This window comes from Geotrypetes seraphini, chromosome 6, assembly GCF_902459505.1.
Source record: "Geotrypetes seraphini chromosome 6, aGeoSer1.1, whole genome shotgun sequence".
NCBI lineage: Eukaryota > Metazoa > Chordata > Amphibia > Gymnophiona > Dermophiidae > Geotrypetes > Geotrypetes seraphini.
In genome coordinates, this window is record NC_047089.1 from 91,155,434 (window position 1) to 91,172,811 (window position 17,378).

General features: G+C 42.1%; 1 protein-coding gene across 4 annotated transcripts in view; it reads left to right on the forward strand.

Annotated features, from left to right (window-relative positions):
- KLF12 (Kruppel like factor 12) overlaps positions 1-17,378 on the forward strand; it is a 568,201-nt gene that overhangs the window by 488,576 nt on the left and 62,247 nt on the right. For all 4 annotated transcript variants that reach the window (XM_033949555.1, XM_033949554.1, XM_033949556.1 and 1 more), the window contains one exon: positions 14,929-15,086. In XM_033949555.1, the coding sequence (XP_033805446.1) occupies positions 14,929-15,086 (158 nt within the window). The remainder of the gene's footprint in view (positions 1-14,928; positions 15,087-17,378) is intronic.

Sequence of the window (17,378 nt, forward strand, 5' to 3'; positions counted from 1 at the left end):
TGGGTCTAATCACTAATTTTCAGCAGCACTTAACTGGTTAGTGCTGCTGATAATAACTGGTTAGGACTAAATTCTATATATGGTGCATCCCCCACCCCACCACCACTATTCTATAAAATTAAGCGTGGTTTATAGAATAGTGCTTATGCCTGAGAACTGCGCCTAAAATTAGGCATGGCCATTTGCACCAATGAAAACTTGGTAAAAATACACGCAAAAATTCCTTATTCTGTAATTGCAAGTGTAATTTAAAGGTATTCCCCCAATCTGCCCATGACCCACCCATTTCTGTGTCCCCCTTTTAAACTCATATGTATAATTTAAGCACAGATCCAGCACCTTAATTTACATGCATAACTTTTAAATGATTCTAATTAACACCAATAATTGCTTATTAAAATGCCAATTATCGGTGTAATATAGCAGAAAAAAGGGGTCCAGTTCTTGACTATGTTATAAGAGCTACCATGCACACATTACAACCTGCCACATTTAGGGGCATAATCAAAACGTGTCCAAAAAAACACCTGGAAAACTGCTCAGCCTTGGCTACTTTTTGTTCTTGGAAGAGATCTCCTCCATAGATGAAGTCTCCTCCATTTGTCCTATGCCCCCCCATATGTCTTTGTGAATCAGATAGTATACTAAATCTTCCCTATTTAAAGTTTCAGCTGAAGACTTGCTCTTTGACTGGTTATCAGCATCTGTCTCTTTAAAGACGGATGTGGCATGTGGCTCCTCAAGTGCCTCTTGCTTCAGCAAAGGATATTCAACTGGTGCCCTCCCTGAGAGAAACTATCTTGACTCTTCCTGGCACCCTATTTCTGTGTAGTGCTGGACTCTGTCTGAAATGAAGCATCTTCCTTGGTTGTATACCTGGAGCATGAGCCAGTAGTAGTACCATGTTGCACCTTGGGCTTGCTTCTTTCAGGCGAGATAGCACCTGGTGAAAGAGAATTTGTTTCCTCAGAGTCTGAGGACTCCTCTGTGCGCTTTTGCGTGCTGAAGCATGGGCTGTAACATAGGCTTCGGTTCGCTGAGCAGGAACGTCACAAGTCATGTGACCAAGCTGGCTCTCACCACCATCCTGTCTTGTAGCTGCTTCGGCCTCAATGGTGTCTGCTTCTTTCTCTTGCTGCAGCAGTTCCATGACAATGTCTAACTCCGCCTTCTTGTGTGCCATGATGGCTTTTACCTCTTTTAATTTTGCTTTTCTGCTTGCAACTGTGGCTGCAGCATTTGCAGCAGCAGCCTTGTTTCCTTCATCTTCTAGTCTAGGTTTCTCTAGCGTCAGAGCTGCTTCCTGCTGACTGCGATTCAGTGGCCTCTGCCTTTGCCTGCGCTTAGATGGCAGCCGAGCTGGTTGCGGACAGAACTGAGCAATCTCTGTTATATGTCTGAAGTTCTTGAGGTGTTTCTAGAGGTACTAGAGTCAGTGGCGTCTTAAAGGGGGAAGAGGGCGGTCCGCCCCATGTGCCATGTTGGCGGGGGCGCCGGCATCCCTCCTCTCTGCCCCCTCTGCCTCTTCCCACTCCTCCCACTCCTCCCTCTCCTTTCCTTCTCCCGCACCTCCAGTTGTTAACTGCCATGAGCAGTGACTTCAATGTGTTCCTCATGACCGCTTCAGCTCTCCCACTGACATAACTTCCAGGTGCCGCGCATAGGAAGTGACAAGTTTCAAGTTTATTAAAAAATTTATTATACCACCTAATCAGGCTTCTAGGCGGTGTACATTAATCAATAAAAACAGTCAAGTTAACAAACATATTTGGGGGAATAATTAACCAAACAGACAAACTTGTACAAAAGGAAAAAAGAGGTTGAACTACAATATTATAGGAAAGAGACACTGAAAGAGAGAACAAGAGATAGGGAGAGCTGCCAGGCTCGCGAGGAGCATGTTAAAGTTGAGGTATGGGGGAACAGAAGGGGGGTGCGCGCAGGGCAGGGGAGATCAGGGGCAGATATGAGGGTGGGGGAGAGGCGTCTCCAACCCTTGTTACGCCACTGACTAGAGCGTTATAAGGGTGTCATTTCTGATTCTGTCTTTTTAATTGTGTGGGGTTTTTTTACCATGCTTTCTCAGGCTCTCCTGAATGCTGTGCTCATGTAAACTATCCTGTGTGGTAGTGTTTATTAAGAGCATAACATAGCTTTCTGCTCTAAGTTAATATTCAGCAAAGCTAGCTTGTAATTGCTGTATATGAAAACTGAGGTTTGCAGGGGAGCTGCTCAACCGCTGCTGCTGCTTCGGGAGGTGACGGGACTAAAGTGTGCCAGACAATCGTGCACAGAAAAAGGAGCTCAGCCAAATGCACACAGGACATCAGCGCGCTGGATTAAAAGTTAAATTTAAAATGCTCTGAGGGTGTGTGGGGGGAATCCCCCCAATTTACTTAGAAGTGCTGGTGCTGCCATTGGGGGTGGTGCGTGGGGAACCCCCCCCCACTTAGAGAGAAACTAATTTTTCCCTAAAGCAGGGAAAAACTACACTTTCCTCTGTAATGGGGGGGGGGTTCCCCCCCATCGGCAGAGCCAACATTTCTAAGTAAACTGGGGGGGTCCCCCCTCGGAGCACTTTAAATTTAACTTTTAATCTGGCGCGCTGACATCAATGCATTTGTCTGAGCTCCTATGTCCTCACGCTATTGTCCCTTGAGGGCCTGCGGGTAAGAGATACTGGTTCCACACAGTGAAGGGGATCGAACAGAGGCCAGAGACCTACATGTTATCGGGGGTTGTTGGGGTCATGAGCAGGATGGCAGGTAGATGCCACGGGGGGGAGGGGGCAGTCAGTGAGAGAGGGCAGACCCACATAAGAGGGAGTGGAGATGGATGGTGGACAGCAATGGGGGGGGGAGAAGAGGGGACATGGATGATGGACCAAAAGTGGTGGAAGGGGGAAGAGGAAGAGTCATGGATGCTGATCTGCAGGTTGGACACGAGGGGAGAGAGTGTAGTTCTCTCAGTCTAAGATCATTTGCACCCCTCTAGTTGCAAACCCTTCATCCAAATTCACATTTAGGGCTCCTTTTATCAAGCTGCGCGAGTGGGGTTAGCGCATCAGACATTTCATCACGTGCTAACCCCCGCGGCCGGCTAATAAACTAACACCTGCTGAATGCAGGCGTTAGCGGCTAGTGCGGCAGGCGGTTTAACACCCGGTATTACGCGCGTTAAACCCCTACCGCATCTTGATAAAAGGACCCCTTAATGTAATTCTTAAATAAGTAAAATCAATCACTTGTAACAGAATTAAACTAGATTTGGATTCTGTCCATACAGAATGAGTCTCTGTAACTTGAGAGGAAAACTCTCAATGGCTAACAAATGAGATATTCACAGTCCAGCACCAGCAGACAGCATTTATAAAAGCAGGAGCAGTAGCAGTCAAATGGTAAAAACCACTATGGCTTTCAATATCGTAGATAGGGTTACCAGATTTTCCATACGTAGTTACAACCCGCTTAGTTTAATTAGGTTCCTTGCCTTTACTCAATACCATCTGTATTTTCTTAGTAATGTTTGATTGAAACTCAGCTAAATTAGCTTTCTCCCCCTTTATTGAGGTCTAATTTTTCCAATCCAGTATAATTAGAATTTTAAGGAAAATTTTTCCTATTGTACTATACTATTGAATTGTTTATTTTCCTTTTTGCTATTTTATTTACCCTTTTGATTATAATGTTAACAATGGTTGAGACTGGTATTGGAATATTTCTTTGAATTGACTGTTTATTATGTCAAATTATAAAATTAAATAAAGATTTTTTTAAAAAAAGAAAACCCTTCAAAAACTCCGAGTTATTCAAAATTCGGCAGTTCGATTGATTTATGGTTTGAAAAAATGGGAACATCTAAGTCCCTATTATCAAAAATTACACTGGCTCCCATTAGATATAACATCATCTAATATACGAATACCTGCCTGCATCCAATGCTTCCAGAAGATCCCAGACCCTCCTATTTGAACCTTGGAGTTTAGCCATAAGGATTGATAAGTGAATTTCTCTACTAGAACATCTGTTAATTTATTAATAATAAAGTTCAATGTTTTCCAAGTATCAAATAAAATGCTGTTGTCCTTAACATATCTAGGTAACTTGATATTCAGCACATGAAACAATCGTAATTTGGACTTAATTTGCCACTTTAAGTAGAATCAGAAAATAATATTAAATATTGAACTAGGCCAGTTACTGGGCAGACTTGCACGGTCTGTGTCTGTGTATGGCCATTTGGTGGAGGATGGGCTGGGGAGGGCTTCAATGGCTGGGAGGGTGTAGATGGGCTGGAGTGGGTCTTGACGGAGATTTTGGCAGTTGGAACTCAGGCACAGTACCGGGTAGAGCTTTGGATTCTCGCCCAGAAATAGCTAAGAAGAAAAAAAAAAAAAATTTAAATTGAATCAGGTTGGGCAGACTGGATGGACCATTCGGGTCTTTATCTGCCGTCATCTACTATGTTACTATGTTACAGCCAATCTGGAAGATTTTCCATAAGCTTGGGGAGGATCCAATACATACCTTGGCGCATTATATAGGCTTGATGGTACCTATAAAAGTTTGGCAAATTTACCCCACCCTCCGCAATTGGTTTTTGTAAAAATACTAAAGCAATTTGAGCTGCTTTACCTAGCCAAATAAATTTCCCACTTTATAAGTGACAGTAAAGTAACTGAAAATCTCAAATATCCAAAATTGATTCTAAATTAGATCCGTGGGGCACTTATCTTTTTTGCTTCATTAAAGAACGTGGTGCTGGACCCATACTGCAATAATTTCAGATTCTCTTTGCCCTGACACAGCACAACAGTGAAATGGAGGCGTGCCTCGTCAGCAAGGAGAATTTGAAATTATCGCAGTACGGGTTGTGACCACCACTGTAGCCCAGGGCAGGGCTCTATAGCAATCCTGGTGGTTACAATAAACAGCACACCAGCGTGTGACCCGACATGGAGTCACCCTGCAGGACTGGACTCTCAGCAGTAATCAAAATTAAAGCAAAACAAAATAAAGTCCCAACAATTGAGGTTGTTTAGAGAAATAGTTTAGTTTACTATTTTCTTCATGCAGGTAAGTAGTTCATCAAACATTTGCCACTTTAGTCAGAATTCCAAACAGCAAGAAAGCAAAACTGCCAAAGGAGGCAAGAAAATAACAGTCCAAAATAAAGTCCAAACTTTCTTTCACTCCTAATTAAGTCCCAATTGCTCCTGAGACTTCAGCTCTCCACAGAGCTAGCACTGCCTGCTCCTAAGCAGGTAGTTAAACAAATCAAAAATAAAGTTCAGGATACTTGTTTCCACAATTCTCAGTCATTAAATAAAATGAGGAAAGCCTCTGGCAACATTATATGACTGCCAGGAAAGGAGAGTGACACAGGTTTTGTCAAAAATACAGCCACAGATATGGCCTTCAAAATCCCACCCAGGGTGACAACAAAACCTCTCCCCACACACTCCTAGCTTTCTCAAAAAAACCAACATCCAAGAAAAAACAAAACACAGCAAGCAAACAGTTCCAAATAATCCACACTCACTGTTTGCAGCTTGAGGCCAAGTCCACCTGCATAGGCTCAGGATAATTAGATTCACAACCTGCACAAGCTTCTTGACAGTCCATGGGCTCTCCATTCAGGAATGGCAAGTCTTCCGCTTGTCCAGCCTCAGTCAGCTCCATAGGCATAGGTCTGTTGCTCCTGTTTGGCCCAGGTGGATCTTCAGGGAGGCAAGGCCTGAACTTCCTCCCTAACCGGCCTGCATGTTTGAATGCCACTGCTGGCTTACATACTCTAGGGGCGTGTCCTGTTCTGAGTGTATCAGCAGTGTTCCAGGTACCTCTTGGGCTCCCCCGGTGGTGACTCGGGTAAAGCTCACCTACTTCCTCCTCAGACAAATCTGGCTCCCTCTGGTGGTCAATGGCATTATTTCCAGAATCATAACCCTGGGAGATCTTGGAATTTCCCTTCCGTGTTTTTACTTTTACTTTTTCCCCTGGCTTAACTGGGACCTTGGCAGGCCTTGTGTCTGACTGGTCACAGGGTCCAGCACCAGGTTCTTTAATGAAGCGCTACCTCCCTTGGAATCGGTGCCGATGTTCGAGGACATGCTTAAGGCAATCTTTACCTCGCAGCTTTCCTTGGTGGTGAGCCCACTGGTTCCGGCCTTGACGCCTTTGACCTCGGTCTCGACTCACCCTTCTGACCAGCCTGAGCGTACTTCGCTTGAGCCTCGGGGTCGCACACATAAGACTCGCAGGATTCCCTCGACTGGTTCTTCGTCCATGGATTCAGGGCCTGTGACTTTCCAGGGTCCTGTGACGGGGTCCCGTTTTTCCCCGGCTACTTTATTAAGGTTCACTCCTCCTAAAAGGTTGTGGTCTTCCCCGCCTCTTCAAGGGAGGTCTCCGACCACAAAACCCTCCAAGTACAACCTTGTCCTCGAACTGGACTCTACGGTGCATTCTCCCTCGAGGCACCATGCTTCCTCCCGGGGATCTTCTTCGAAGCTGGCGGAAGAATTTTCCTTTGCCCCGTCTTCTCTGGGGCTCCGCATAAGGGTCCCTCGGACTCCGGGATCCTCTCCGACCCATCTTGTGCGGGGTCATTCCTCGACGCCTCCGAGGCGCTTTAGCCAAGCCTCCTCAATTTCCCATTCCTGGGACTCCAAGGCTCCGGCATGCTACTCAAGGGAGATTTCTCCCTCTTTTTCTGCTGCCCCTAGATCCCGTTCGGGCTCCCCTCCTGAAGATGAGTCTTCTCGAAACTTCCTGAGCATTAACAATTTCGCCGAGTAAGTTTGAATACAGAGAGAGGTATTCTGATATTGTTATTAATCTGACACTGCTACATGTATTGTATGTGTTGCATGCAGGAGTCCACCACCCTGACGTAGCTACACAGCGAAACGCCAGCTAGCTTTACGTTGGCGGGTACGGACCAGGCAAAGACGAAACAAGAAGGAAGTGAATAACAGAACAACAAGAATTCCCTGCCTAATAGAGCTAAGTTCTTTAAATGAATCATATAAGAAATTTCTAAATATTTTTGTGGTACCAATAGGCAGGAGGGGGAGAGTGCCGATGAAGTTTTTTCCCTATCTAGTGTGGTTGTTGAGTAAATTCACTGATAACACACGGGGATCTGAGGCCTCTCCTCTTTACCAAAACAATTAACAATTAACTTTGTAAGCATTAGTTTGTCAGAGACAAGTGTAATAGCTTGCACACTGTCTTACATCCATAGTGTGCAAACTCATGGAAACACTGATCAAACAGAAACTCGACAAAATTCTAGACAAAGAAAATTTACGTGATCCACACCAACACGGATTTACCAGGGGAAGGTCCTGCCAATCTAATCTGATTGACTTCTTTGACTGGGTGACCAGTCATCTGGTTGCCGAGGAGTCCCAGGACGTGATATATTTGGACTTCAGCAAAGCTTTTGATAGCGTCCCACACCGCAGGCTGTTGAACAAACTAAAATCGATGGGATTAGGGGATACATTCACTACATGGGTAAGGGATTGGCTGGATGGTAGGCTTCAAAGGGTGATGGTAAACGGTACCCCCTCCAAAACGTCAGCAGTGACGAGTGGAGTATCACAGGGCTCCGTCTTAGGGCCGATTCTATTCAATTTATTCATAGGAGATTTGACCCAAGGGCTTAGAGGAAAAGTATCACTGTTTGCCGACGACGCCAAACTATGCAACATAGTAGGTAAAAGCAGTGTGCCTGACTTTATGACGCAGGACCTACAGCAGCTGGAACAGTGGTCATCAACTTGGCAGCTAAGCTTCAATGCTAAAAAATGTAAAGTAATGCACCTAGGCAAAAAAATCCACACAGAACTTACACACTAAATGGTGAAACCTTGTCCAGGACCATGGTGGAACGTGACTTAGGAGTGATCATTAGCGATGATATGAAGGCTGCCAATCATGTGGAGAAGGCTTCGTCCAAGGCAAGACAAATGATGGGCTGCATCCGTAGGGGTTTTGTCAGCAGAAAACCTGAAGTCATAATGCCACTGTACAGATCATCTCGAGTATTGTGTTCAATTCTGGAGACTACACTACCGGAAAGATGTGTTGAGAATTGAGTCGGTTCGTCGAATGGCTACCAGGATGGTCTTGGGGCTCAGGGATCTCACATATGAAGAAAGGCTAAAAAAACTGCGGATGTACTCACTGGAGGAGCGAAGAGAGAGGGGGGACATGATTGAGACTTTTAAGTATATCACGGGGCGTATAGAGGTGAAAGATGATATCTTCAGTCTTACAGGGCCCTCGGTAACCAGAGGACACTCACTGAAAATCAGGGGAGGGAAATTTCAAGGTGATGCTAAGAAGTACTTCTTCACTGAAAGGGTGGTCGATCATTGGAACGAGCTGCCTCAGCAGGTGATTGAGGCCAACAGCATGTCAGATTTTAAGAGAAAATGGGATATTCACGTGGGATCTGTATGGGAGTAAAAGTCAGGGAGTGGATCATTGGTATGGGCAGACTCGATGGGCTTTTCTGCCGTCAATTTCTATGTTTCTATGAGAGGTATTTTTGTGAATTCATAGATTAATCTCTCTGGTCATATATATATATATAGAGAGAGAGAGAGAGAGAGAGAAAGACAATCTGAGGCTTTTTCCCCAGATAAGTGGAGAGGTATAGGAGTGATTGAATAGTGGAGTTCCCCAGGGGTCTGTGCTGGGAAGGCTGCTTTTTAACATATTTATCAATGATCTAGAGATGGAAATAACTAGTGAAATAATTAAATTTGCCGGTGACACAAAGTTGTTCAAAGTTCTTAAATCACAAGAGGATTGTGAAAAATTGCAAGAGCACCTTGGGAGACTGGGCATCAAAATGGCAGATGACATTGAATGTGAGAAAGTGCAGTGTGATGCATGTGAGAAAGAGGAACCCAAACTGTAGCTATGTGATGCAGGGTTCCATATTAGGAGTCACTGCCCAGGAAAAGGATCTAGGTGTCATTGTTGAGGACACATTGAAACCCTCAGCTCAATGTGCGGCAGCGGCTAAGAAAGCAAATAGAATATTAAGAATTATTAGGAAAGGATTGGAATCAAAGATGAAATTGTTATAATGTCTTTATTGCTCTATGGTACAACCGCCCTTCAAATGCTGTGAACAATTCTGGTTGCAATATCTCTAAATATATATAGTGGAATTGGAAAGGGTATAGAAAAGGGCAAAATGGTAAAATGGATGGGACAAGTTCCCTATGAGGAAAGGCTAAATCGACTCTTCAGCTTGGAGAAGAGACAGCTCAGGGGTGATTTGATTGAGGTCTATAAAATACTGAGTAGAATAGAAAGGGTAGATGTGAATCGCTTGTTTACTCTTTCCAAAAATAATAGGGGGTATGCGGTGAAGCTACTAAGTAGTAGATTTAAAACAAACTGGAGAATTATTTCTTCATACAGCGTGTAATTAAACTCTGGAATTTGTGACTGGAGAATATGGTGAAATCAGTTAGCTTAGAGTTTTAAAATGTTTGGCTAATTTCCTAAAGGAAATGTCTGTAGGCCATTATTGAGATGGCTTGGGGAAATCCACAGCTTATTCCTAGGATAAGAAGCATGAAATCTGTTTTTCTACCTGGGATCTGGGTTGGTCACTGTTGGAGACAGGATACTGGGCTTGATAGATCTTCCTCTGTCCCAGTATGGCAGTTCTTATGTTCTCATGTTCAGATAAAGAACTGTAAAATGTTTGGATAATTCCTGAACAAACAAAAGCCTAAGCCAGAGGCTGACCTAGTATTATGTTAAGGGTTGCTAATGTCCTGGTATGTCAAACAACATATGAAAAGTTCAAATCTTCAAGAATTATCTGTGAAAAACATATATATTTAATGGATTACCTACAGGATAGTGAGGGGATCTCTAAGTCTTTACTATGAAATGATGCTTTGAAAAGGCTTTCCAGCATTTTCAGAAATAAAATCTGTGCATTAGGAGATGTGTATCAGACTATTTCTTTCAAAAGTCTGTTTCTGTTATTATAAGGCTGTATTATGTTTTTGATTTTTCTGAGTTAGTTTGATGATTGATGAAAATGTATTGTGTGTAAGAGGATTAACTTACTCTCGCCCTTAAAATGTAAAGATGATAAAATACAGCCTTTGCTCAGAGCGTCTTTATTCATAATGCATTTTTAGAAGAAAACAGGATTATGCTGTAATGCAGGATAATTGTTTTAAGTGTATCTATGACTGGTTCCTCCAGTTTCAAACCCTGTCCGTAAACATGCTGAAGTGTTATGACTGGGCTTTGTCTGTGGATGTCCGGTAACACAAGTGCAAGAGCTGAGGAGCTGTAACCAGAAAGACTTGTACAATAAATAAGCAAAAGGCAAAGTTTAGAGCTACCAGGTTATCAAGCGTGACTTAGAAAAATGGAACAAGTCAAGGCAAGAAGGAAGAAGGGATGTGCAAACAGCTTAAAAGTATTTTCATAAAATGTATACAAAAATTTTCCCATACCAACCCTCTTGAAATAACTCAAATCAAGGCAGTTCACAATAATAAAAACAAAGAAATAAACAGAAATACACCAGCAGATTAAAAAAAAAAAATCAAAGCTAACTACAGACAATTATAGAGCAAATAATTTGTGAACCTGGCAAAAATGTTGAAGGTTCGTTGATTCACTTAAGAGTGTCAATTTGGCGTGGCTCCCTGCACTGAAAACCGCTATTGTGTTTCAGTAAAAGGGGGGGGGGGGGAGGGGAGGGTTATTTTCCATGACCTCTTTTTCTTATCAGGCTTTCAGAAGATCATTAAAAACGTATTTGATAAATTTGTATTTGTTAATCCTTTTCATAAATTTAGCTCATGCAAAATCAGTTTTAATATGTGTTAGCATATGAAATAATTAAACATATAATTAGGGGGATGGGATTTGATATTCTGCCTCTGTGATTACAATCCAAATAGTTTACATGTTATATATACAGATACTTATTTTGTATCTGGGGCAATGGAGGATTAAGTGATTTGCTCAGAGTCACAAGTTGCTGCAGTGGGAATTGAAACTGGTTCCCCTAGTTCTTAAGCCACTGCACCAATCAGTGGTGTACCTAGCATAATGTGATCCCCAGGGCCCATCATTTTTTGACCCCCCCCCATCTGTTTGAAAAACATGATTTTTAGTAAAAATCCACGTCTCCCTTCAATCACTCTTGAACCTCCCCCCCCCCCAAGGTACCCTCAAAATCAACTAATTTCCCTGACCGGTATGTTTTTTTCCCTATACAAAAAAAAATATTGTACAATCTTGTATATTCCATGTACTATATTCCTTGTATATTACTCGCATATTCCCTGTATATTCCTTGTATTATATTCCTTATATATGCCTTGTATACTCCTGTATATTCCTTGTATCTCCCTGTGAACTTCTACGACATGTACATTCCAAAAAATTGTTAATTCCAATGTTGTCTCGTGTGGAATCTTATTAACTGCTGTGAACCGCCTAGAACTATCTGGGTATGGCGGTATACAAAATAAAAGTTATTATTATTATTATTATTATTACCTAGGAAAAGGTAGCATCTTACATACTGCAGTGAGCAGTACATCAATACACCCATTGTAAAACTAAACATGCCATACTAGTACAGATCAACCCTACACAGTCAATCCTAACAGAAAACCATGTCTTTTCGAACACACAGAACACAGAAAACACCTTCACCTAGTATGGAATATGTAATCACAAACTAACCCCTCCCTCTTTTCCAAAACTGTAGCCATAGAATTCTGAGCGTCAGAGCTGTTACCCCCACGGCCAACACTAAAAAACGCTCTATAGTTTTGTAAAAGGGGAGATAAAATAGAAATACGTAGACAAAGGTTAAACTGAAGCACCAAGAAGCTGGACTCTGCTACAATTCAACACCACAGAAACAGCAATGTATCTCCCCTAAAGCAAAAAATAAATAAATAAATAGAATTTTTTTTCTACCTTGTCTTCTCTGGTTTCTGCTTTCCTCATCTTCTTGTCACTCTCTTCCTTTCATCCACTGTCTACACTCTCTCTGCCCCTTCTATATGGCATCTTCTCTCCTTCTGTTCTCCTTCCAGAAACTTTATGCCTCCCCCTTCCATCTCTCCCTTCACCCCCATTGGTCTGGCATCCATCTTCTTCCCTTCCCTCCTCCAATGGTCTGGCATATCTCTCCTCTTCTTCCCTCTCCCACACCCCCATGGTCTGGCATTTCACTCTCTCCTCTCCCTTCCCCCCACTTCCATCAGCATCTGCTCCCTTTCTTTCCCTCCAACCAAATTCAATGCAGTATCCTTCCCTCTTATGTCTCTTTCCCCTTTCCCTGCACACCAATTCCATCAGCATCTGCCCCCTTTCTCTCCCTCCACCACCCTTCCATACCACCCTGACCCCCTTTTTCACCCTTCACCACCCTTATATACCACCCTAATGCCCTTTCTCTCCCTCCACCACCCTGACCCCATTTCTCACCCTTTGTCATGCTTCCATACCACCCTGATTCCCTTTATCTCCCTTCACCACCCTTCCATAACACCCTGACCCCCTTTTTCTTCTTCCACCAACCTGCTATGCTCCTTTTTCTCTCCATCCAAATCAGCAAGGTCCTGCGATGACTACTTCTGTTGCCTCTGCTCCGGAAGAGGTAAGTGACGTCGGAGGGGGGTGGGCTGGCAGACACAGAGAGTTGCAGCAATGACTGTAGAGTTTCAGCAATGACTGTAGCTGCTGGTCCACCCCCTCCAATGTCACTTACCTCTTCTGGAGCAGAGGTAGTAGACACAGTCATCGCGTGACCTTCCTGCACTTCAGCATGGCTGGTGACTCTGCTCCGGAATAAGTATGGTAGCCACGCTAAGGTGCTGCTTAGAGCAGCACGGGAGGTTCCAGACCCGGCCAGCTGTGCACCCCCCTTGGGCTGGCACCCGGGGTGGTCTGCACCCCCCGCCCTGCCCTTGATATGCCACTGGCACCAACCATTAGGTTATTTCTTCAGATATGTGCATCTTAAAAATGTTCCAGTGCACATTAAAGGGGAAAATTATCAAACAGTGTTGGGGCCTATGTGGAAACTTCGAACTATAAAATCTTACTTCGATTTTTCATCGTTCAGACTTTTGGTACAATCTTTGATTTTAAGTACATTGGATTTTCATTTATTTGGATTCCTATAAGAGAACTATCAAAAGGATAAAAGTTATCCAAAATAAAGCGCATCTGATTCTCGGTTTTAAAAAATTGGATCATGTAACTCCTTACTATAAAAAAGTTACACTGGTTCCCAGTAAAAGCGAGGATTATTTTTAAATTTGCCTGCTTATGTTATAAAACAATATTTGGTTTTGCTCCTAGTTATCTTTTGAAAATTTTGTGTTATCTGAAATTAATTGCAGAACCCGTAATATCACATTGTTTAGTTTTCCATCCTTAAAAGGTTGTATATGTAAAAGATTTCTTGAAAGGACTATCCAAGAGCAGGCGGTAGCGGCTAGTGCGCGGGGCATTTTAGCGCGTGCTAAGGTTCCAGTGCACCTTCGTAAAAGGAGCCCTAAATCTCTACAATGAAATGCTAATTTTATCACATTGGTGATATCATCAAGGTTTCATTAAAAATTTCTTATACCAAAATTTCTTAATCCAAAATTAAAAGCAGTGTACAATAAAATCCATTATCAGCGTACAATGGCACAAAACAGAAGATTAAAAACAAAACATATCATAACTGGGGATTGGTTAGTAAAAACAAAAACACATACACCAGACAAAAGTAAAACAAGAGGGAAAAGGGAGGAACTAGAATAAGTAAAGAACAGAACAAATAAGGAAAAAAACAATAAGGAAAGGGTTGACCTGAAGAACAACAGTGAGATTATTGCCCTTAGGAGGGCAGTTGTATATCAAAAGTGTCTAAGAATAGGAAAGTCTTCAACTTTATCTTAAAAGGGCCTATGGAAGTTTCTTCCCTTATGTAATTGGGAATGGAATTGCAAAGGGAAGGTGCTGTCACTGAAAAATTATTGGATCTTAAAGCGTTAATATACTTTAAGGATGGAATGTTAAGGAGATTTGGGGCTGCAGAACGGAGAGACATGGATGGGCTATATGGAATAAGGAGTTTATCGATTTGCTGTATTATTACTGCTTGTACAGTTTCCCTCTTGCTCTTAACCGCGTTGAAATGCGAGGTATTTGCGGTCTACAAATAAAGTTATAATAATTATTATTATTGAGTCATGTTCTTTGGCCCATAATATGATTTAAACAGCCCAAACATGGCTTGAAATGAAATGACATAGCGATATTTAAGTCACGGCAGGTTAGACATTAATGAGATGTAAAAAAAATGCAAATGCATGCTTTGCATCTCATTACTATACAAATACCCTAGTACGGCTTGCAATGATACGCCACAAGTAACATTGGGGCCCAAAATTCACAAAAATAACCCTATAAATAAACTATCAGTACCTTACTTAAGGCGCCGTTTATAGAATATATGGGTCTTTGTGCATGAACATTGATACTTGTTTTCTGGTTTTCTTTTAGTTACTATTTCTCCAGGTCTGGTGGTATAATTTTCTGATGGCATAAAGATGCTTAGAAATAGGCACTTGGCCTTCTTACATATACAACTTGCTGTAAGATTATCTTCATGGTTCCCTTGAAAGCATCAGCCAGCAGTCTGGCTGCCTTTTGAATATTGACCCATATGATTTCTTTATTTTTAAGGATTATGAGGATCTTTGCCATAGTAATATTTGCATCTTGGTCTTTCATGATTTCTTTGAGTTGATTATCTGCTCATTCAAATGCATCAGTATAGACTAGTGGTGGAAATTGCATTCTCTTCATATTTTCTTACATTGTTTTTTCTTCTTTCTTTTTTTTTTTTCAGTTCACTTTCACCATTCAGTATTGAAAGTACAAGACGCCAGAGGAGGTCTGAATCCCCAGATTCTAGGAAGCGACGCATCCACAGGTGTGACTTTGAAGGATGCAATAAAGTATACACAAAAAGTTCCCATCTAAAAGCTCATCGGAGAACTCATACAGGTAGGACACATATTCAGAAATGTGCTACCAGTGAATCAGAGCTGCTAAAATGACCAAGTTCCTGGTGGTGGAGTTTAACCATTCTTTCTTTTGTCAACATCCCTATCACCCATGGATTATGGTAGCTGCAGTGCTAAGTTCAAATAAAGAAAAGATGAACTAAAAAGCCCACAATACACTAGTATCCAGGTCTAAAAGCCAGAAATTGTTAAATACCTCCCTTCTGAAACTAGGCAACTTTGCAGTTCTGACTAGAGTTGAGAAATTGAAATCATACTCGACATATCCAGAAGTCAAAATGGGTAATATATGAATCAGCTCCATTTTGAAGCATAGGTAAGGAGTCCTACTCAACTACAAAGAGTGCATATGATACGCTAGTTCTTCAGCTGCATCACTCGTCGTATTAACTTGCTTTATGATGACACAATAACAGAGGCAGATACCAAGGTATCATTAGGCAAACCGGAGTCTTAGGCCTCCTTCCCAGGTCATTCTGGGATGCACTGGGAGTGGCCTAAGATTCCAATTGCAAATGATGAGGACAAAACTATAATAAGTGGATTTCTTACTAGACCTCAAACACCCAAGGCACTACTTGTAATTCTATTTGTGCCCTTGCTGGGGTGGTGTTTTCATCATTTGTCTTAGCAAATAGCATGTGCAATAAATCTTTTTGTAAATTTTCAGCAGGCTTTATATAAATTATAAAGTGCATAGAGTGCTGTAAAAGTGCTCTATAGTGCTGTAAGGGAAAGGCACTTATCTTTACGCCCGACGGCTGCCCAACCATTTCACTTCTAGTTTCGTCAGGGGCTATGCCTCCTTAGTTACAAGCACCAACATTTTTGGTAAAAAAAACCTTTTTTTGAGCTAAAACCACCGCTGTTCATAGCACTGCACTCATGGGGGTAGGACGGGGAAATTGAGTTCCTCTGGGGACAGGTACAAATATGTCTCTGTGTCATTCTCTAGATATAATGTACGAATAGGCAGCAGAATGGAGTAAGTCATATTTCAGGCCGCAAAACCACAGACACAGCGTAAATTCAGTAAATAGTGTTGAAATTGAAGCATCAGGATGAGTTGCGCTGAGCATGAATTTTACAACAATAGTTCTGTGTGAAACTGTCTTTATAGAATACTAGAACATTAACTAAAGAAGGTCTTAAAGCATTTATTAGATATTCAGGCTAGCAGACCTCAGAAGTACCCTACTGTATATCTATCATCTTCAAAGAACATACAGATCAATTGGCACCCATGGTCGTCATAGGCCTCTATAACATTTTTTTTCGGTTTTTATATATATAAGTATAAATATTTGAAATATCAAAAAGTACTCATCTTTCATCTACGCGGGTGGGGGTAGGCACTCCGACATAGACTATGTTTCGCAACAAATAGGCTGTATCAAGGAAAATCCCCCTGCAATGGTAAAATTATATTATAATTTATCCTCCTTAGATTAGTTCTAATAAATCTAAACAAATAAATAAGAAAACTTTCAGCAATCCCTTATATCCAACGGCTCATGCTTCCCGCAATAGATTTTTAGCTCAGGAAACATGGCCGCGGCGTTCAAGGCTATAAATAGCCACAGCAATTTTGAAAAACGGGATGACATCAAGCTTAACGTGAGACACACCCCCTACCCGATTGGCCAACTAAAACCCTTTTAGATTAAGGTAGACCACTCGATTTCAGCATTCAAACCTAAAGGTGTAACAGAATTTAACATGTATATCCATTTTTGTTCTTTAAAGTTTAACTTTTCTTTTGTATCTCCACCCTCCCACCCACCCATAACCTGATCTATGACACGCCATTTCAGATCAACGATTTTATGCTTTTTCTCCCTCCAGTGCTGAACAAGGGGGGCCTCTAGATTCCCCGTATTGATTCTGGATTTATGTTCAGTTAGGCGAACATTAATTTTTCTGCTCGTCCGCCCTATATAGAGCAGTTGGCAAGGGCACTGAATCATATAAATGACTGAGGAGCTCTGACAGGACGTGTTCGAATGAGCTCGATAGATCTTCTTAGTCCACGGGTTACTCCACGTGGGGCCTTGCAAGGTTAAATCGCACCATTGGCATTGGGTGCAGGCTTGATGTTTAAATACAGTCCTATCATCTCTTTTTTTTGATCTCATAGCGATGAGTAGATAGAAGTTCCCCCACTGTCCTTCCTCTCTTATAAGAGGTGATCGGATAGTTCTGAAATTGAGAGCTCAACTGAAGAATCTGCCAGTGTTTTTTAATCACAGCAAAAAAAGCAGTGCTAAGAGGC